This window comes from Olea europaea, chromosome 10 (assembly GCF_002742605.1).
Source record: "Olea europaea var. sylvestris chromosome 10, O_europaea_v1, whole genome shotgun sequence".
NCBI classification, from domain to species: domain Eukaryota; kingdom Viridiplantae; phylum Streptophyta; class Magnoliopsida; order Lamiales; family Oleaceae; genus Olea; species Olea europaea.
The window spans coordinates 5,911,033-5,933,450 of NC_036246.1; the positions used below are offsets into that span (position 1 = coordinate 5,911,033).

The 22,418-nt window shown below is 35.1% G+C and overlaps 1 protein-coding gene across 1 annotated transcript; it reads right to left on the minus strand.

The window, feature by feature from the left end:
- Positions 1-6,894: 6,894 nt before the first annotated feature.
- Positions 6,895-14,570, minus strand: LOC111400211 (E3 ubiquitin-protein ligase MBR1-like). The gene is made up of 6 exons (XM_023027637.1): positions 14,555-14,570; positions 14,276-14,338; positions 13,970-14,067; positions 13,742-13,852; positions 13,475-13,645; positions 6,895-7,162 (listed from the first exon to the last, which is right to left on the minus strand). Exons 1-6 carry the CDS (start codon positions 14,568-14,570, stop codon positions 6,953-6,955), a joined length of 669 nt encoding a protein of 222 aa, XP_022883405.1. The 3' UTR covers positions 6,895-6,952.
- Positions 14,571-22,418: the final 7,848 nt, after the last annotated feature.

The following is a 22,418-nucleotide window of genomic DNA, read 5'->3' on the forward strand; positions in this document are numbered from 1 at the left end:
ACATGATCGCAAACGAATTTTTAAAGTTAGGATATTATCGAAATTATCAAAATACTAGTTTCAAACCTACTTTAACATGTCATAACTTTTGCTATGTTGATCACTTCGCATGCCATTAATGAGTAAAAAATTAGGCCATGAACACTTCGAAATGATATTAAGAATGTAATATTTTGACTTTATTTGACATCTCGACGAGTGCATCAAAATAGATTGTTAAAACAAAAAAAAAGGGCAAAATTTTGTGGGGTCATTTGACCACATGTGGGTCTGCCCCTGGATTAAATTATGCCTGCATTGAAAATATTTTCTGGCTTCGACCCTGCCTAGGACTGATGAACTTCACGTTTTTCTGTAAAACTTTTTCTTTGCTTGATATTTATTTAATTTATGGTCCCAAACAAGGTGGAATTGTTTGACGATGGACGATAGCTGAAGTTCCAAATTCCCAAAAACATGTCTTATTTTTTTATTTTAGAAGCTGATTTAAAATTCTTCAAATCATAATATTAAAATTTTCAAAAACATACTCTTTATCTCATCGAAAAGTACACCGTTAGCGTAACAGAGACCTCTAAAATGAAGGGGAAAACATGGAAATATTTGCATGTGACAAAAACCACTGCTACTATTGAATCAGTGACTAAATATCGTCTCGTGAAAACTTGAAAAAAATGTTTATTATAATCTGTCATATTTTGAGTCATTTGAATAATGTTAGGCGCTACAGAACATTGACTTTTTCAGTCTTGAATTTTTCATACAGAATCTGCAAATATTAATTACTTCAAATTCAACAGCAATATGCAAAAACCCTTATGAATCTTTCTTGAAGATGTGTCCACTTTTCATCCTCGAGACCGTGAAATATGTTTTTAAATTAAATACATGTTATGAGGATATACTAATTAAGGAGCACGAGAAATGGCCATTGTTCTTGGTATCAAGAGATTCACTGGTGTTTGACCTTGAAAAGGATTCTACCTAATCCTAATACATTGATCTTGCCAAATCTAGTTCCAAGTATAAGCGCTTAAGATTATGCTATGCTTTTGTTTTGCATTATGGTTGAATGGCTACTACTTGATGAATCATGATTTTAACAATCAGATGACGAAAGACGCGGATCAGAAAGGATCTGCTACTTTTTCGAAGATCATTGATCTGATGCTGGTAGAATTTGTGCTTCATTGTTAGCAATGCAATATTTGTAAGATAGGCCCCGCTGCAAGTACTGGGCCCTGCATTTATCTGAGAATTCTTTTTCCTATCTTAACCTTATGCTGCTGGTCACATAGGTCTTTCTAGGTACATAAGTTTTGTTGGAAAAATGTTTCCCCACAAAAGGGATGGAAAAAACAAATAATAGAAGCAGGAACTTATGAATTAAACATAAAGGCTTAAACACCAAATTCGTTTCCATCAAACAATATTTGTCCCTCTCAGATTGAATTTGATGCTTAAAGGAATATTGACAAATGGTTTGAAGGATAATCAAACATTGTAATAGAAAATCACTTAAGCACTTTGTGTTTTCCATGAAAACTTTGAGAACACTTTGAAAGAAATTTGAATATGAAGGAAATAATATAAATTCTATCTTTTGAAATGAATATTTGATCTCAAGTTGTTAAACTATGTGTTTGATGTGATATTCTATCATGTTCAATTAACACTCAAGAAATAGTGCCAAAAAACCATGAAAAGATATAAGCTTTTCACCATATACCACCAAGAATTCAAACAAAAACCAGCCTTTACGACTATTTTTTAGTTCTAAACCTATGTGGTCGCATAGGTTAATCACTTGTAGGGCATATAAGCCTTGCATGTCTTTATGCGACCCCAAGCCACAAAGGCCTATGCGGTCTCATGGGTCAAAGTTTCGACCTCCTAATCCATTTTTATTCCAAAGCCAATTTTATTGATTTTGAATGGTAATTTCAACAATCTCCCATTTGTTCAATATTTAGTAAAATTTTTGATTCAAAATATACAATACTTTATATATAAAGATTAGATATCTTTCTATTTAAATCTAACCATAGTGTAATTCAAATAAAGTAAAGTTGAAATTAAAGGTTGCAAGAAAGCTTTGAATCAATCATTTCTTGTAACAATATCGGTAATAACACACACAAGTATTACATGTTCTTAAGTTCCTCAATATCGTTTAGTGCTAATATGACATTACACTCATCCTATTCAACAAACTTTTAAGAGAAAAACTCTAACTCTTTATTGAAGCGACACCACCGCAAAATTCATCTAGGTGAAATTCTACTAGTTTTTTTGTTACTTTAAATTATACTTGTACTTTAGTACTGAATTTCATTAAGAGCTTAAAGCTCAACCCTCATTTAAGTAACAACCAACATTATATTATTAGGATAGGGTTATTGAGGATTTTATAATGTTGAAACTATTCACGACTTATTATTACACTTTAAACCCTAGAATTACATTTTAAGTAATGACGGGTAGAGTTGCCATCATTGGTGAATCTTTTATTTTAAGAGTTTCAATTCCATCTTACTCGAAGTAGATATTATTAAATCTCTATTTAAAGGTTTAGTTAAAGGATCCGTTAAATTCTCAATTTACTTAACATAATTTAGGGAAATTATTTCACTCTTGATTAATTTTCTAATATAGTCGTGTGTCAGACTCATATGTTTAGACTTCCCATTGTATACTTCATTGTATGTCTTTGCTAATGTGACTTGACTATCACACATGATAACTATTGAAAATGTATTCTTTGATCCCAAAGGTCTCTCATAAAGAATATGCTTAAACCACTCAACTTCTTTCTTGAAATTCAGATTCTATGATTGAGTGTGTAATACATATTTGTTTCTTTAATTTTCAAGAAAGAGCACCTCCTCCAAAAGTAAACACCCAACTCGAAGTAAATTTAATTTTATCTGTACTAGATATCTAACTAGCATCGATAAATCCTTCTAATATAGTCGAAAATTTAGAATATTATAGACCTAAATTCTTGGTTTTCTTTAAATAGCCAAGAACTCTTCTAATGGCCTTCCAATATTCCTTACTCGCATTACTAGTAAACATACTAAGTTTATGAATTGCAAACGCTATGTTCAGTCTTGTGTATTGAATTGTGCAAATTAGACTTTCTATAGCACTTACATACTACAATTGAGCAATTTCTCTTACATCATTCTTTATAAGTTTTAAACTTGGATCGAGAGGGGTATTGAATTCTTTTATGTTCAAATATTTGAACCTATTAATCACATTCTCAATATAATGTGATTGACTTAAAAAAATCCTACTAGTTTTTGTAACTTTGATATTCAATATGGTATCCACTTGTTCAAGATCTTTCATTTGAAATGTTAAACATAGAAACCTCTTTGTCTTTTTGATTCCATCCATGTGATTACTCATAATCAATATGTCATCCATATACAAGCAAATAAAGATTATATATATTCATCACACACTTTAGAATATAAAACCCTTCGAATTGTTTCATATAAATCTCTTCATCAAGATTTCCATTTAAGAATGTCATCTTAACATCCATTTGATGAATATACAAATCATATATCGAAACTAATACGAATAAAATCTTAATTGAAGTTATTCTAGGTACTAGCGCATAGGTATCAAAATAATCTATTCATTCCTTATGTCAATGCCCTTTAGCTACTAATCTAGTTTTAAAGGTATTAAGAGAACTATCAACATTGTATTTTCTCATAAACACCCATTGACATCCGATAGGTTTGGATCCGGGTAATAAATCGACAAGTTTTCATGTATTATTTGACATAATTGAATTAATTTTATCTTTAATTGCATCTTTTCAAAAGATGCTATCACGAAAAGTCATAAATTCTCTATAAATTTTATGATCGGTCTTCACTTGTAGAACGAAAGGAATTGCTCTTACAACATTCTTCTTATTTTCTTATACTAGGTGAAATAAAATAAATTGAGAGTCAATTTCATCAAATCCTAAAGGCTTCTCAATTCGAGTTCTTTTGTTTTTTCGTGGTTCACAAGATTCCCGAACATTTTTAGAAGATATTTCATCTTATGTTCCACTCGAGTTAGAAATCTCATTATAAATTTCCCTTAATTCATTATCCGAGGATTGTGAATTCTCAAAAAACTGAACATCACTTGATTCAATTATTACTTTGGTTTCCAAATTTAACAATCCATTTGATTTGCTATTATTAACATAACCAACAAAGACACATGTAATGTCTCTTGGACCCAACTTGATCCTATTAGGGGTGGTGTTTTTACAATATGCAAGACACTTTACAATTTGAAGCATTCAATATCAGGTTTCTTCCTTCTCACAATTCATAAGGAGAAGTTTTTGTAAATTTCGAGGGAATTCTATTTAGTATCCTACGTGCACTCAACAATGCTTAACACCCATAAATTAAATGATAACTTAGCATAAGTTAATATGACAGTTATCATTTCAACTAAAGTTCTATTTTTCCTTTCAGCCAAACCATTTTGTTTAAGTATTCTAGATTCAGAATATTGATGAATTATACATTGTTGTTCACAAAACAAGCTAAAATTATTAGAAAAGTATCCACCTCCTCTATCGCTTCTTAGAGTTTTTATTTTCTCACTTAAGTGATTTTCAGCTTCAATTTTATATGTTTCAAACATATCAAAATTTCATGTTTATATTTCGTTAAATAAACATAAGTATATTTAGAGTGGCAATCTATAAAGGTAATAAAATAGTTTCCACATCTAGTTAACATACCATTTAATTCACATATTTCTGTATGAATTAATTTTAAAATATTAAAAGTCCTATTTACACTTTAATATGACTTCTTAGTCATTCTAGATTTTATACATATTTTTCATTTAAATGCATCATTTTCATTATATAATATTAAGTCACATTTTAACATTTTTTTATGGTACTCTTACTTATGTGATCGAATATGGCATGTCATAAAGTAAATGAATCAAAAATATAGTCAAAATCAACTTTCTTAATAATTTTGTCAATAGTAGAAAGTTTGACCATTCCTTCACTAGAATAACTACTTCCAACAAATTTCCCATTTAGAGATAATACAAAATTGTCAACACTTTTTATGCCCGATTTTCATAAAAGATTACCACTAACTAAGTTCCTATTCATTTCAAAAACACGTTGTACATTTGTTAGAGTAAAGATTTTTTTGAAAGTGGAGATAATCTCTACATTTCCTCTCCTAACTACTTTAGAGAGGCCTTTACAACCCATGTTGAATCTCTTGATCTCCATCGACTTTATAATAGGTCTTGAATAAAGACTCATCATATGATTTATGTAAAGTTGCACATGTATTATACCACCAACCAAGAAATTCTCCCTTGATTACATTTCCTTTGAAGTTATTTTGCTTTCAATGTCGACATTTCTTTGCATGATATTTGGGTTGCCCACATACAAAACAATCTCTATTGGACTTATTCTTAAACTTGTTAAATTTTTTAGAAGGTTTTATCTTGTTGGATTTATTTTAAGATTTGATCTTCTCTACTACATTGGCATTTGAAGTTCCTTTATAAGATTTGTCATTCTTATCTCTTGCCCTCAATTCTTCTTCCATTCAAAGATATTTTTGCACTTGTTCCAAAGAATAATCTATGGAAGTATGCATTATTTTCTTCCAATATCCTTTCCAAGTCCCTAAGAGTTTAGCAATGGTTGTTCCTACTTGGAAAGATTTCAGGATCTCAATTTTAATCGCATTCAACTTGTTGACAAGAACTTGTAACTCATGTACTTGGGGGAAGAGTGAAATGTTATCAAGGAATTTGAAGTTGAAATTAGGAATTTCTAAGTATCATCTTCTTCGACTTTGTACTTATTTTTCATAGCATCTCATATTTCTTTTGTCGATAATGTATTTGTGTAGAGATCATACAATCGATTGAATAGAGCGTTAAGAATATGACTGTGGCATATAAGTTCACCCTCTTGACGTTTTTTTTCTCTCTCAATCTTTTGGACTTTGGTATTTTCATTCGTTGGATCAACAAGTGGTGGTGTCAATTTTGGATCAAGAATGTAAAAGATCTTCAACTCCATGGGAAGAAACCTCAACTTGCCTTGTCATCTTGTGAAATTTGTCCTATCAAATCGATCTAGATGAACAAGATCTTGATTCATCAATTTGATCGTCATCTTCGTAGTATCGTTTTCCATTATGAAATATTGTTTGAGATTGTTTGGAAATGTTTCCATAAAAAGGAGATGGAGAAAGAGAGAAAAAAAAAAAAGGAACAAAAACAAGGACACCAGAATTAAAGAAAAATGCTTAAACACAAAATTCGTTATCCTCAAACAATATTTACCCTTTCTTGGATTGAATTTTATGCTTAAACAGACACAAACAAATGGTATGTAATAGAAAAACACTTAAACACTTTATGTTTTCTATCAAAACTTCAAGAACACTTTAAAAGAAATTTGAATATGATGGAAAGAATATAAATTCTATCTTTTGGAATGAAGACTTGATCTCAAATTATTGAATTATGTGTTTGATGTGATAATCTATCATATAGTTATAGATTTAAGTCAATATTCACGAAATAGTGCCAAGAAATCATGAAAAGTTGTAAGTTTTTCACCAAATGTCATTAAGAATTTAAACAAAATCCAATATTAATGGCTATTTTTAAGTTCTAAGTTTTCGCATATGTTAATCACTTGCAGCGCATGTAAGCCCTACATGTTTTTATGCGACCACATGCCACAAAGGCCTATGCGACCAAAGTTTTAGCTTTCGAATCCTTTTTTCATTATAAAGTCTATTTTATTGATTTTGAATAATAATTTCAACATTATGACAATATCATATTTTGCTATTTCATCTTCATCGGTATAAAGTGCATAAATACAATAACATAAATAGTCTTCACTTAACCAGAGGATTTATTCTTAATAACTTCTAGTAACATCGCGCTTAAAGAAGGCTCGCAACACTCCTAAGTCGCTAACCCAATCTGGATAATCATTTGGTACCAATGCCAAGGAGTTACATATGGGACAAATGTTCTTCCGCTGCAGCCACACTTTCATGCAATTGGCATGAAACTCATGTGCACAGTCGCATAAACTACCAATCTTATCTTCGTTCTCATAGTTCTCCTGTTGTATCAAATCACTAAATCAGTTCCTAATCTAACAAATCATTTAAAAGTAAATATTAACTGGATTGTTTGTCAAGAATATGAAACATATATCAACTGTTACAAGAAATCCGCTCAAATCGACTCAACAAATGACCCAAAACCCTCAAACCAAAGGCATCAAGATTTTCATTGATTTAGGCTCAAATTATGCATTGTACCCGTCTGTACAATGTTGAAAGCTCATAAACCACAGTCCCAAAGAACAAACACAAAGGCAGTCACTACACTGGACCCAAAACCCTCAAACCCGAACAGGAAAATCTCGTCTAAACACAACTGAATAGTCACACAGACAGGGAGACCACACAGTAGCCACAAAACCAGAGGTTTTATGGCTTAATCAACAGATTCATGAAGAAGGAGAAGAGGCAGAAGACATAGAGTCACCCAAGAGAGAAAACCCAGAAGGTTCCAAAGAAAATATCACAAAGAGGCACAGAAAATATGATTCAAAATTAGGGCAAAACGTCTCAGACCCCGTTTATATATTAATGGGTCATCACAGTAGATATTAGGTTAAGTAGATCAAAGGGTCCAGAGCGACACACGTGGGTTATTACATTTAGGCTAGGTTTCATTTGCTTTCAACATTGAATTATTGGGCAATGGGCTGGTTAGTATCTGTTGGACCTTTTAATATCATCATTGCCCAAATGGGCTGGACACACAAATATATATTTTTGGCATCACAGCCCAATAAATCTCTCTCTTAATGCCAATGATCCAAACTCACAAAGATAAAGAAAAGAAAAATTTAACAAAAGACTTTTCAAGCAATTGGTATAATTCTTTATAGATCATTAGCACCAAATCAAATACACCTACACAAACACAAAGTTTCCCTAGTATCAATTCTTAAGAGTTGCAAACATGACTTAAACTTATTTAGAGGAAGTACCTTAGTACCCATATCAGCGGAGTTAAACTGAGTAGGGATTTTTTGAAGCAAAATAGATTCTTTTTCCACAATATCTCTAATAAAATGCATTCTCACATCTATGTGTTTAGTTCTTTCATGAAAAAACTGGATTTTACATAAATGTATAGCACTTTGACTATCAGAGTATACAACAACGGGGTCAACAGATTCATTTACCTCATTTAGAAGACCTTTCAGCCATAAGGCCTCTTTAATGGCCTCAGTTGCAGCCACATATTCTGCCTTAGTAGTTGATAAGGCTATAATTGATTGCAATTGAGACTTCCAACTTATACAAGTATCACACAAAGTAAACACATAAGCAGTAGTTGATTTCTTGTTATCTCTATCACTGGCATAGTCAGAATCTACGTATCCCTTTAAACTAACTCCTTCTTTACTAGATCTAAAACATAAGCCTAAGTCTGCTGAGCCTTTCAAATACCTTAATAACCATTTCATTGCATTCCAATGTTCAAGGCCAGGGTTAGACATAAATCTACTTAAGGTACTTATAGCATGTGCAACATCGGGTCGTGTGAAAACCATGGTGTACATTACAGATCCAACAACATTTGAATATGGTACCTTTTCCATATATTTAATATCAGATTCATCATGTGGAGACTGATCTTTACTCAACTTAAAATGACATGCAAGAGGTAATGTCACAAATTTAGAATCATGCATTGGAAACTTGGATAGGACCTTCTTCACATAATCAATTTGTGACAACATTAATAACTGCTGGGACCTATTTCTTTTAATGTCCATCCCTAAAATCCTTTTAGCATGCCCAAGATCTTTCATTTCAAATTCAGCACTAAGCTTATTTTTAATCTCATTTGTATCACTTATTTTCTGGCCAATTAACAACATATCATCCACATATAACAGCAAATAAACAGTCACACAGTTGCTGTTATCCCTTTTAAAATACAAGCAATGGTCAAATAAACTTCTAACAAACCCAACTGAAGACACAAAGTTATCAAAACGTTTATACCATTGCCTAGGAGATTGTTTTAGGTCATAAAGTGATCTTTTTAACTGGCATACATGATCAGATTTTCTATTTTCAATGAAACCTTGTGGTTGTCTCATATATATGGTTTCATCAAGGTCTCCATGCAAAAAAGCAGTTTTAACATCCATTTCTTCTAATTCAAAATTATAATGTGCAACTAATGCAAGCATGACTCTAATGGCAGTATATTTCACAACAGGAGAAAAAAACTCATTATAATCAATACCAGGTTTTTGGGTAAACCCCTTAGCCACTAATCTAGCTTTAAACCTAACGAGCTGATTAGAAGAATTACCTTCTTTAACAGTATAAACCCACTTATAGTCAACTAGAGATTTATTTTTAGGTTTAGGCACTAAGCTCTAGGTCTTTTTCTTCCCTAAGGACCTTATTTCTTCCTTCATAATAAGTTGCCATTCTTTGGAAGACTGACAACTAATAGCCTCTTCATACGATTTAGGCTCCTTGAAAGTTAAATCCTGATATGACAACATAGCAAGTGAAAATAGTCATGCATCCTAATAGGCTCTCTTATTTCTCTTCTAACCCTATCTCTAGTTAACTGATAATCACCTAGAGGGTTTACTAACTCACCAGCATGTCCTTGAACTGTTTCATCACCTGATTCTTCCATAGTTCCATTTTCCTCTTGATTTTCAACTACAAGATCAGGTGAAGGTTCAAGTTCTATCTGTAGCCTAGTATTTTCTTCTTCCTAGCCCTTAGGCTCCTCACTTGAGGCTTTCCTATCTAAACAAGGCATCTCATTTTCATTGAAGGTCACATTCCTACTGGTTATCATCTTAAAACCCCTAATTTCTCTCACCTAAAGCCTGTACCCCTTCACTCCTTCAGGGTATCCCATAAAAATACATTTCTGAGATCTAGGCTGAAGTTTTCCTACACTTTGGTGTGAATATGCTGCACAACCAAAGGTTTTTAAGTGTGTATAGTCAGCCAACTTACCTGTCCACACTTCCTCAGGTGTCCTGCCATCTAATGCACTAGTTAAGGTCCTATTTATGATATAAACTGTTGTCATAATAGCCTTTCCCCACAACACTTTAGGGACACCCGAATTAAACATCATACATCTAACCTTGTCTAGGATTGTCCTATTCATCCTTTCAGCTATACAATTCTGTTGTTGGGTATATGGTACTGTTTTATGTCTTAGAATACCATCATCCATACACAATTTTTCAAAATTAGTATTACAAAATTTTAATCCATTATCTGTCCTTAGAATTTTAATCTTTTTATCCATTTGATTTTCAATCAAAGTTTTCCAAGTTTTAAATTTTCCAAAAGTGTCTATTTTTGTTTCAAAAGGAATACCCATACCTTTCTTGAAAAATCATCAATTAAGGATAAAAAATACATATTCCCACCTTGAGAAGTGGTGGATGATGGACCTCACAAATTAGAATGTATATACTCTAGGATAGATGTAGTCTTATGTTTTCCTGTACTAAAGTAAAGTCTATGATGTTTACCTAAGGTACAATATTCACAAAAAGGAATTTTAGAAATTACATCACTACCAAAAACACCCTTCTTACTTAAGATTTGTAAACCTTTCTCACTCACATGGGCTAACCTATTATGTCATTTCAATGTAGCATCACTCTTAGCCATAGAGGATTCTACAGTGTGACTTAAAATATTAGCCTTAGTTACATAAATTCCATTTCTTTTAATGCCCTTGAAAATAACTAAAGATCCTTTAACTATTTTCAAGAAACCTTCTCCAAATTTTCCTTGGAGATTTATGTCATCTAAGTTCCCAACTGAAATCAGATTTCTATTTAAATCTGGTACATACCTCACCCTTTCTAAGGTAAAGGTGTACCCATTATCAAATTTTAAAATCACACTGCCTATCCCCAACACTTTGCAGGCTGCATTGTTACCCATAACAACCTCACCTTCATCTAAGTCCTTAAAATCAAGCAACCAATGCTTTCTAGATGTTATATGAAAGGTAGAACCAGAATCTAAGATCCACTCTACACTCTGACTTGAATTATCTGCATAATTTGCAGAGTTCAAATCAGAGAAGGACTCAGTCACAACATAGACATCAATAGTACCCTCACCTAGAGGTTCAACAATATTCCCTTCATCAATTTTAACCTCTCTTTGCTCATTTTTCTTTTTAAAGTAGTCTTTAATGTAATGTCCTGTTTTTCCACAACCATAACATTTTCTAGCACCATTTCTAGACTTTGACCTTTGTATACCCTTTCCCTTCTTCCTAAAGGTATTATTTCCCTGATTACTTTGGTTACCTTGATTATTACTAGATCTGATTAGTGGTCTACCTCTTACAAATAGGTTCTCACTTTCCTTGCCATGTCTCTCACATCTAACTTTCAAATCCTTGCTTCTTAAAGTATCAATCACTATCTCAGGAGTCAAAGACTCTCTTCCATACTTAATAGCTGTTTGAACATCTTTATACACATCAGGTATGGAATTTAACAAAATTACAGTCTTATATTCTTTAGATACTTTATCCCCAGCATTAGTTATATCTTGTACTAGTCTATTAAAAGTGTCAAGATTAACATCTAAGTCTCGAGATATCAATTTTGAAGCTGAAAATTTTTTCCAAAAGAAATAGTTTATTTGGTAATGATTTTATCAAATAAAGTTCCTCAAGTTTATCCCATAAAGCTTTTGCATTATCCAATTTTCCAATCTTTCTTAATACTGGATCAGACAAGTGAAGAATAATGGAAGTATAGGCAAGATCATCAGATTCAGTCTTTTGTTCATCAGTCATAGTAGCAGGATATTCACCAGTTATAGCTTCAGACACTTTCTGTTGAACAAGAACCCCCCCCTCATTTTTTGCTGCCAAATGGGGAAATCCTCTTTTCCATTAAAAACCCCAAGTTCAAATGTTCCCATTGTCATTTGAAATTTTTAATCAATATAAGGAAAGCTTTTGAGGGTTAAAGTTCAACTAGAAGGAACAAGAAGATATTTCACAAGATGTATGACAATCACAAAGTATCACAAATAGTATGAAAACTATCAGGGGATATAACACAGTGAATATTAACAAAAAATAGTAACCAATCAGAGGAATAATAAACACTTCAAATATGCAGTGTTGTGTCTTGGGTTCACCAGGATTCCGTGAGGCTCAAAGACGTCAGGTCAAGGCTCAACCCAAAGAACACAGTAGTGCTGTGCAAATTATGCAAGTTTAAAGACAAATTATCAATTAACAGTCACCAAGATTAATATGCAGTATTCCAAAAACAAAGTATATTATGCAATATTCCAAAAATTTCAGAACGCAATCATCACAAGAAACACACAAATTCTTGACATGAAGAAATAAATCATGTATTTCAATTTAATAAAAAAATGAGTTAGATAATTCGATCGGCAGATTAAGTAGCACACAGGAAACTCAATTTCTTTCAAGCCAGTTCACAAAAGGGGATTTCGAAATCAATGTTTTCGTCTGCAAGAACCACCAACAACAAAGTTAGTTCACAAAGAAAAAACTCAAGAAATCATAAACCGAATCAAGATCCGTAGTAGATAGTTCGTCTCCCAAAAGATCCGGTCGTGAAAATTAATTTCTCACGACCGATCGTCGGAGACAGGGACTCGAACAGCATTTAAAGGCTCTAATACCATTGTTACAAGAAATCAGCTCAAATCGACTCAACAAATGACCGAAAACCCTCAAACCAAAAGCATCAAGATTTTCATCGATTTAGGCTCAGATTATGCATTGTACCCGTCTGTACAATGTTGAAAGCTCATAAACCACAATCCCAAAGAACAAACACAGAGGCAGTCACTACACTGGACCCAAAACCCTCAAACCTGAACAGGAAACTCTCGTCTAAACACAACCGAACAGTCACACAAACAGGGAGACCACACATTAGCCACAAAACCAGAGGTTTTATGGCTTAATCAACAGATTCATGAAGAAGGAAAAGAGGCAAAAGACACAGAGTCGTCCAAGAGAGAAAACCCAGAAGGTTCGAGAGAAAATATCACAAAGAGGCACAGAAAATATGACTCAAAATTAGGGCAAAATGTCTCAGACCTCATTTATATATTAATGGGTCATCACCGTAGATGTTAGGTTAAATAGATCAAAGGGTTCAGAGCGACACACGTGGATTATTTCATTTGGGCCGGGTTTCATTTGCTTTCAACATTGAATTATTGGGCAATGGGTTGGGTAGTATCTGTTAGACCTTTTAATATCATCATTGCCCAAATGGGTTGGACACACAAATATATATTTATGGCATCACAGTCCAATACAATCTAATGTTACAAACCATGCAAATAGCACAGCTTTTTGCTTCTTCACATGCGTTTGCAAACACAGACGTGTTCAAGCCACTTGTGAATGCAACATGAGCTCTAATTTTTAAGCGCTTTATAATTATATCCTCTGGCATCCCAGCTTCTTCTTGATGGAGTTGTCTGTTTATGAATGATTTCAGATCCTACAAGGTAGATTATTCAATTATTAACATTGACATATGTTCAACATCAATAAAATAGATTTGTGCAGAAGAATCAGTCAGTTAAGTGATCATTACTGCATCATTTAAGTTATTACAGTCCCAATCAGGGCGAGACTTCATATTTTTCTCCTCGAGGCGTGTCATCTTGGATGCCATTCTTTTTGCTTCCATGAATCTTTCAAGGCTCTGAAGAACCAAATAATCAAATCTTATATGTTTCTAAGAATATAACAGAATCCAAATTAAATCACAAAGACAAATCAACACGAACAATTTTGCATACACAAGACAAAATAAAATTACCTCTTGTCCTGCTCTCAAGTAGTCGTCGATTGATGTTTCCATAAGAGATTCAAGTTCTTCAACTGTTCGATCGTAGTGCCGTTCAAGGATGAAATCTCCTGCAGAAACAAGACGGTTTCTTGTCGCGTGTCCATGCCTCTTAAGATTCTATGATTACACATTGCGTGACTTGGGGTTGGAATCAAAATCATATCAGGCAAGTTGAAAAGAGAAAATTGAGATAATCTCTATGTCATCTTTTTTCAAAATGAAAAAGAAGTGAAAAAATAAAAATCAAGGCACATATAATAAAAATGGAAATGATACCCAAATGGGAGGCGACAAGTTCTCTCTTCCTGCACAAGAAAGAGACTATCAGGACTAAACCCACTAAACCAAATAAACAAAACATTGGACATCACACAATCAGCACATAAAAACAGAAAAGATGTCATAATAGCTATTCTACAATAACGGACAACTATAGAGCAAAAATGCACTGAAAGACGGATAAGAGTTGCAGAAGTTTGCCTATGCGCGCATCACATTATAATTAGTCTCCCACCTCAAAGTAATCTAAAAGTTCACAATGACTACCTAAGTTACCTAATGCATCACTCATTATAATTAGCATTGGAACATGCTGGCATAATAAACCAGCGAAATTGCTCAATAATTTTAGAATGCCAGCGGGAAGTAATATAATATACTGCAAAAATGGGTGATTGTCATAACCAGCCAGTTGAAGGAAGCACCTGGGAAGAAAGAAGAAGAGATCCCAAAAGTTCCGCTAGAATTTTGAATTCAAGACGACACCGTTTTGCCCCTAATTTAATTGTTTTGAGTGTAATACGTTTTATCACTTTGGGAACACGTTTTAGCCGTAGTATTTAAATCGTAGGAAAGCATAAGAAGTGTGTAGAAGGTGAGAACTGTCTCTTCATACCCAATCTCTCTGAATTTCCCTCGCTTCTTCTACCCTTTTCTTTGAACTTCTTTCCTTCTCTTCTTCTCTTTTAATTGTAATTTTGTTCCAACAAATAATACAATTACAACTTGGATTGTTAAGTCCCAGCTGACTATCTTTAGTTGTGAGTAAGTTGTGTTGATTTGGTTGGTTTTGGTTGAAGTTGAGCTCCAACCATTACAAGTGGTATCAAAACAGCTACGTGGTCTGGGCTTGGATACTCGAGCTAAGGATGTAGAGGAACATATAAAAAAATTGGACGGGGAAGTTGAAGGTCTCAGTGAAACTCTCCAAGGAATGAGCGATAGGGCAGAGATCTCAGATCAAACATTGAAGGCTTTGTGTAACAAGCATGACCGTATGGAAGTAATGATAGGGGAATTGAATTCTAAGCATGAATCGTTAGTAGCCGTGATGGCCCAAATGATGAAGCAAAAGGGGGAATCTAGAGACAAATAGAAAATGAGTTCACCAGTTCCAATTCACATTGGTGAAGGAATACTCACGTCATGCATGGTATCAACGTCTAGAAATAATACTAATGGGAGTGAGATGAGGGGAGTTAAGCTGCCTAAGATTGATTTCCCTTATTTTAGTGGGGAAGGGCCTAGAGAATGGTTGAGGAAGGCTCAAAAATATTTCCAGATACATCTAATTCCTGATGAAGTGAGGGTCAGTGTAGCAGAGATGTATTTGAAAGGAAAGGCGGATGTGTGGTTTCATGGATTCATCATGAGCAATCCCAATGTTGACTGCGAATTGTTCTCTGCAGAGGTGTGTAGGCGGTTTATAGAGTGTATAAGTGAAGAAGCTATAGAGACCTTCAGTAAAATCAGACAAAGAGGATCTGTGGCCGATTACCAGGAGCTCTTTGAGGATCTCAAATCCCAAGTGATGTTATCCCTTCCCCACCTTCCTGAGTCGTATTATATCTCCATCTTTGCTAGTGGATTGAAAGAGGAAATCAGGTCAATGGTGAAAATTATCAAACCAACCTCCATTTCCCAAGCTTTTGAAATAGCCATCTTGTAGGAAAGTACCATTCTAGCTCTCCACAAAAACACCAAAAACCCAACCAAACCCAATTATCAATCCAAAAGGCCTAACCCCCCACCAGGGCCCTTCGAAGCCAGTACAAGAATATCTCCCACCAATAACACTGAACAAATCCAAAAGAGCCAAAACCTTCCATTGAGATTCAAAACCATCACCCCCACAAATATACAAACCAAAAGGAGCCTGGGGTTATGTTTTAGATGTGATAATAAATACACCCCTGGACGTATATGTAGAAATAGGATGCTGAACTTCACGTTGGTGGATGATGAAATAAAGGGAAAGGTGGAGGATGAGGAGAATGTAACTGAGCAAGGTGAAAGGAATGAGAATGAGGCCTTAACAGGCAGTCTGAAACCAAAAACCATTCGAATCCCAGGCACGATGAAGAAGAAGAGGGTGTCTATCCTCATCGATAGCGAAAGCACCCATAGCTTTATTGACGAGAAATCAGTCAAGGAGCTGAGGTGTAAAACAGAATCCACTCAATCTGTGACAATTACTGTGGCCAGTGGAGACAAGCTGCACAGTACTGCCATATTAAACCCCTTACTTAGGCCATGCAAGGAATGGAATGCCAATTCCAGCTGAGGGTGTTGAGGTTAGGGGGGAGTGATATGGTGTTGGGAGTAAACTGGCTAAGCCAGTTTAACCCTGTGGAATTTAACTAGCATCAGATCCTCTTACCAAGGGATGAAGGTGGAATTAAAAAGTGAAGCCATGAGTGAAGAATTTTTTATGATGGAAGGGAGACTGATGAGCCAATGGATACACAGGTAACCTTATGGCATTGTAGCTCAAATCCAATCAATTAAAGAGGAAGAAAAGGGCCAAATTCCCACCGAGGTGCAAGATATTCTTAAGCAATACCCAGATATATTTGCAGAACCAAAAGGAATGCCCCTTCCCAGGTTTAATAATCACATGATACCCCTAAAGGAAGGAGCCCAGCCTTTTAAAATAAGGCCATATAGATGCCCTTATGTGCAGAAAACTGAAATGGAGAGGATGGTGAAAGAAATGTTGGAGGTAGGGATCATCCAACGTAGCAGTGGCCCTTTTGCCTCGTTAGTCTTGTTAGTGAAGAAAAAGGATAGGACTTGGAGGTTTTGTGTGGATTACAGGCAATTAAACAATTTAACTATCAAGGACAAATACCCCATGCCCTTGATTGATGAACTTCATGACTCCAAATGGTTTTCCAAAATTGATTTGAGGGCTGGATACCACCAAATTAGAATGTCAGACAATGATATCCCTTAAACAGCATTCAAGACACACCAAGGTCTATATGAATTTAAGGTGATGCCCTTTGGCCTTACCAATGCCCCAGCAACCTTTCAAAGCTTGATGAATGAAGTTTTTAAAGTTTACTTGAGGAAGTTTGTACTAGTTTTCTTTGATGATATTTTGGTATACAGTCCTGACTTACCATCTCATTGTGAACACTTGTCAATGGTGTAGGAAGTACTAAGGAGTCAGACACTATATGCCAAGGAATCAAAGTGTTCCGATAAGTGTGTTTTTGCACACTTATTTAGGTCACAAACATAACTTAAATACGAGCAAAATGATTGAATTGTGACTTAATTTTTTACATTTGTAAATTGTAGGAAACAACGATGAACATGGTGAAATTCAGGAGAAAAGACGCGAAAAATGACTAAAGTGACAGAAAGTGAAAGTTCAGGGACCAAAAGTGCAAATATCCAAAAGTTGATCCAATGAACAAATCGAGAAATTGATTAGACCAATTACTAATTGACGATATCGTGGGGTGATGAAATGAAAAGAATGAAGAGAAGATGCTAAGGAGTGAAGAATGCAAGTGGGAGGACCAAAACGCAACTCTACCATAGTTGATAGTACTATGCGACCGCATAGTATTATCCTCTATGCAGTCGCATAGTACCATACTGAAAGAAAATAGGCTTGAAAAAGTTCTTCTATGCGACCGCATAGAATTGCTCTATGCAGTCGCATAGAACAAAAAGTTGAAAAAAATTTGGTTTCATTTTTCTTCCGAAACTCTTATGGAAACAAGATTTTAGGGTCCTATAAATACAAAAACACGACCAGAACGAAAGGGATGCCATTTTTACATGTTTTTGGGAGATTTTGAAGAAGAAACAAGGGAGAAGATAAGAGATAAACATCGCGCCAATTGAAGATCGGAGTGAATATTGATTCGGGTGATGTCGTTTCTTCAAATACTTTTAAGTTTTGTTCTTTTTAGCATGTTAGGCTAAATTTATTACTACTAGGAGATCGATGAACCTTGTAATACCAAGTTTAATTGTTGTTTTGGATTTTTGACGTATGTAAACACCAATTTCGGAATTGATTGATTTATTTCGTTTTTATTTTTATATAATTATTGTGCACATGATTATATTATTGTGGTGACCTGTTTTATGCATTTGAAAGAAGGAAAATAGGTTTGACATAGTATAAATCATCATAGGGTCCGATAGAGGATAGAAATATACCTCTATGCCTTGTGTGAATCATTGGATATTCATGAATTATAATGCATGTCGGTATATTAGTATTCGTCCTAGAAATATAGTCGAATCATAGATTGGGATAGGTTTGGCATTGCTCGAGAGAGATTGCTAAATTAAAATAAGAATATCGATTCATCTTTTGTGGAATTGTGTGTCAAATTTGCATAAATAAATGACTATTAAACGGGTATTGCTTGGGGATTCGTGATCCTAGTGTGTTAGCACATCCGTCAATTCTATAAAATTCTAGTTAAATTGCATCCAATTTATTTTGAACTCAGTATAATCCTTAGTCAATAATTGCATTCCATGATTACATTTTGTTAGTAAGGTACAAAATCGCCATTTGGTTGTTGTGTTTCGGTTAAGGTCATATTAGATTAATTCAAAGTAATTCAATTCTCGTGGGATCGATACTTAGATTTATAGTCCATTTTACTACTTGTTAACGAACCATACACTTACGGTAGTTTAAAATTGAAAGGAATAATTTCGCGACCATGTTCTTTTGGGAAACCAAAGGCTGAGTACTTGGGGCACATAATATCAACTGCAGGGGTGTCAGCTGACCCATAGAAGATAAGTGCTATGCAACAGTAGCCTAAACCCAACACTGTGAAACAGCTAAGAGGATTCCTTGGGTTGACAGGCTATTACAGAAAATTAGTCAGAGTATATGGGGTGCTAGCTAAACCCTTAGCAGATCTTCTCAAGAAGGATAATTTCAGTTGGAATGATGAGGCTGAAATAGGCTTCCAAGCATTAAAGGCAACAATGTGTAACATCCCAGTCCTTGCATTATCGGACTTCAACCAACCATTCATAGTTGAGATAGATGCTTGTGCTGGGGAAATGGGGGCAGTTCTGAAGCAAGGGAAGAGACCAATTGCTTATATGAGTAAAGGCATAAGCAAGGAAAAGTTGGGATTGTCCATTTATGAGAAGGAGTTACTAGCACTGGTCACCGTCGTGGGGAAATGGCGACATTACCTTGAAGGCAACCATTTCATAATCAGAACTGATCATTAATCATTAAAATACCTCTAGAACAGAGGATCACCACACCTCTCCAATAGAAGTGGCTAACCAAACTCCTTGGGCTCTGCTACAAGATTCAATATAGAAAAGGGACTGAAAACATTGTGGCTGATGCTTTGTCAAGGAGGGAAGAACCAGAGATAACAGTGGTAGCCATCTCCCATATCATCCCTACTTGGGTACGGGAAGTAATAGAAAGCTATCAATGGGATGAAATGGCTAACCAATTGATTGAAGTACAACTTATCAAGCCTGGAGAGATATCTGATTATTCCTACAAAAACGGGCTGCTCCAATATAAAGGGAAGTTATATGTAGGGTCCGGTGGGCATATTAGAGCCAGACTAATACAAAATATTCATTCTTCACAAAATGGGGGGCATTCAGGCGTATAGGCAAGTGTCTACAGGGCCAAACAACATTTCTTTTGGCCTGGCATGACTAAAGACATTAAGAGGGAAGTGCTGCGGTGTGATGTTTTCTAGAGGTGTAAAGGGGAGCATGTTCCCTATCCTGGTTTTTTGCAACCCCTCCCTAAGCCACAGTATTCTTGGAGTCATATCTCCATGGATTTTATTGAAGGGCTACCTCTTTCTAAAGGAAAGACAGTATTCTTGGTAGTGGTGGACAGGTTCACCAAATATGGCCATTTCTTTGCATTAGCACACCCATTCTCAGCTCCCACTATAGCCAAATTGTTCCTGGATAACATATACAAATTGCATGGGATGCCTCAAAGCTTGGTGTCTGACAGAGACAAGATATTCATCAGTGGGTTTTGGCAAAAGCTGTTCAAATTATTAGGGACTGAGCTACACCTAAGTTTTGCATACCATCCCCAAACTGATGGTCAGATAGAGAGACTAAATCAGTGTTTGGAAATATACCTACGTTGCATGACCTTTCATCGACCTAAGCAGTGGTGTAAATGGTTGCACTAGCTGAATGGTAGTATAATACCACTTATCACACAACCATTAGAATGTGCCATTTTGAAGCTTTCTATGGGATCAAGCCCCCGCAGCTAGCCTTAGGGGGCTTGATCTAGCCTTAGGGCCTTATCAGCAAACTAACATTGCGATAGTGGATGAGTTGGTACAACAGAGACACCACATGGATTAGTTGCTCAAAGAACATTTAGCTGATACTAGGGCAATGATGAAGTTTTACGCAGATCAGCACCGAATTGAGAGGGAATTCCAAACTGGAGACTGGGTGTATTTGAAGTTTCAGCTGTATAAACAACAGTCTATCTCTACATGGGTCAACTTCAAGTTATCTGTAAGATACTATGGACCTTATCAAATTATCAGAAATATTGGACAGGTAGCTTATGAGTTGGAGTTTCTTCCTGGCTCCAAAAGCCATCCTATTTTCCACGTTTCACTGCTTAAGAAGAAGATAGGGGACAAAGTGGTGCCTATTTTGTTAATCCCAGACATCAATGATGTAGAACAACAACACAGCACTCCTCAGGCAGTCCTACAAATCGGTATACTCAAACGGAATGATCAGATTGTTACTCAATGGTTAGTACAGTGGATGCATGCTACAAGGGAAGATGCAACTTGGGAAGATACTGCAACGATCTAGACACAGTTTCCTCACTTCCAACCTTAGGGGCAAGGTCGATTTGAGGGGGAAGAATGTCATAACCAGCCAGTTGATGGAAGCACCTGGGGAACAAAGAAGAAGAGATCCCAAAAGTTCCGCGAGAATTTTGAAATCCAAGACGACACTGTTTTACCCCAAATTTAATTGTTTTGAGTGTAATACGTTTTATCATTTTGGGAACACATTTTGGCTGTAGTACTTAAACCGTAGGAAAGCATAAGAAGAGTGTGGAAGGTCAGAACTGTCTCTTCATACCCAATCTCTCTGAATTTCCCTTGCTTCTTCTGCCCTCTTCTTCTAACTTCTTTCCTTTTCTTTGAATTGTAATTTTGTTCAGATAATTAATACAATTATAGCTTGGGTTGGGTTGTTAATTCCCAACTGAGTATCTTTAGTTGTGTGTAGGTCGTGTTGATTTGGTTGGTTTTGCTTGAAGTTGAGCTCCAACCATTACAGTGATTGCATACAAGCTTACAACATTAGGATATCCCTAATCTTGTGCCAATTTAAGCATGTTAAATTGACCCCTTCTCTAAAACAAAGAAACAAAAGCAAAAAAAAAAAATAAAAAAAATACCAAATTTTATGGTGCCATCAAAGTTTGAACCCTATCAGTTCTACCCGCCCTTATGGTCTTCAAGTCTATATTATCAATGTCTTCATGAAGATATATAATGTTTACCCCTAAATATTTATAAAATTGAAAAAAATTGGAAGAATTGTTTGCAGATATTAAATTCAGCAGAAGATACAGTAATAAAAGATTAAAGAGAGAGGATTATTTGAGAGTTGGAAGATGAAAAGAATTACTAACGTTGCATCATCGTGACGGCCGAGGCGTTTTCGCCAACTAATCGGTTGGGGCCGGTATTGATGGAATTAGGGAGAAAGGAAGGTGCAGTTAGAGCCCTTAATTGGTAGTTTTAGGGAAGTGGAAATTACATGGTAGCAGGTCTTTGAAGATCACAATTCAAAAATCAAGGACCAAGATTAATTGTTCAAATACCAGGTTTTAATTTAATAATTAAATATTAAATATTCAAATTTAATTCCCAAACCCTAATATTTTTATCCATTCTCCTTCTCTCTCTACCGTCTTTCAGTGCACTCTCCCTTCTTCCTATCACAGATTCACAATATATCACCGAAGATGGCGGCGATTCACGACGACGACAACGCTCTGAAGCAACTCACCGTCGGCAGTTTATCTTTTCTCTCTCTACTCCTTTGAAGCAACCTCACTCGCTGGCTCCTTCGTGTCGCTCTTCGATCTCCAGTGGGTTTCTTC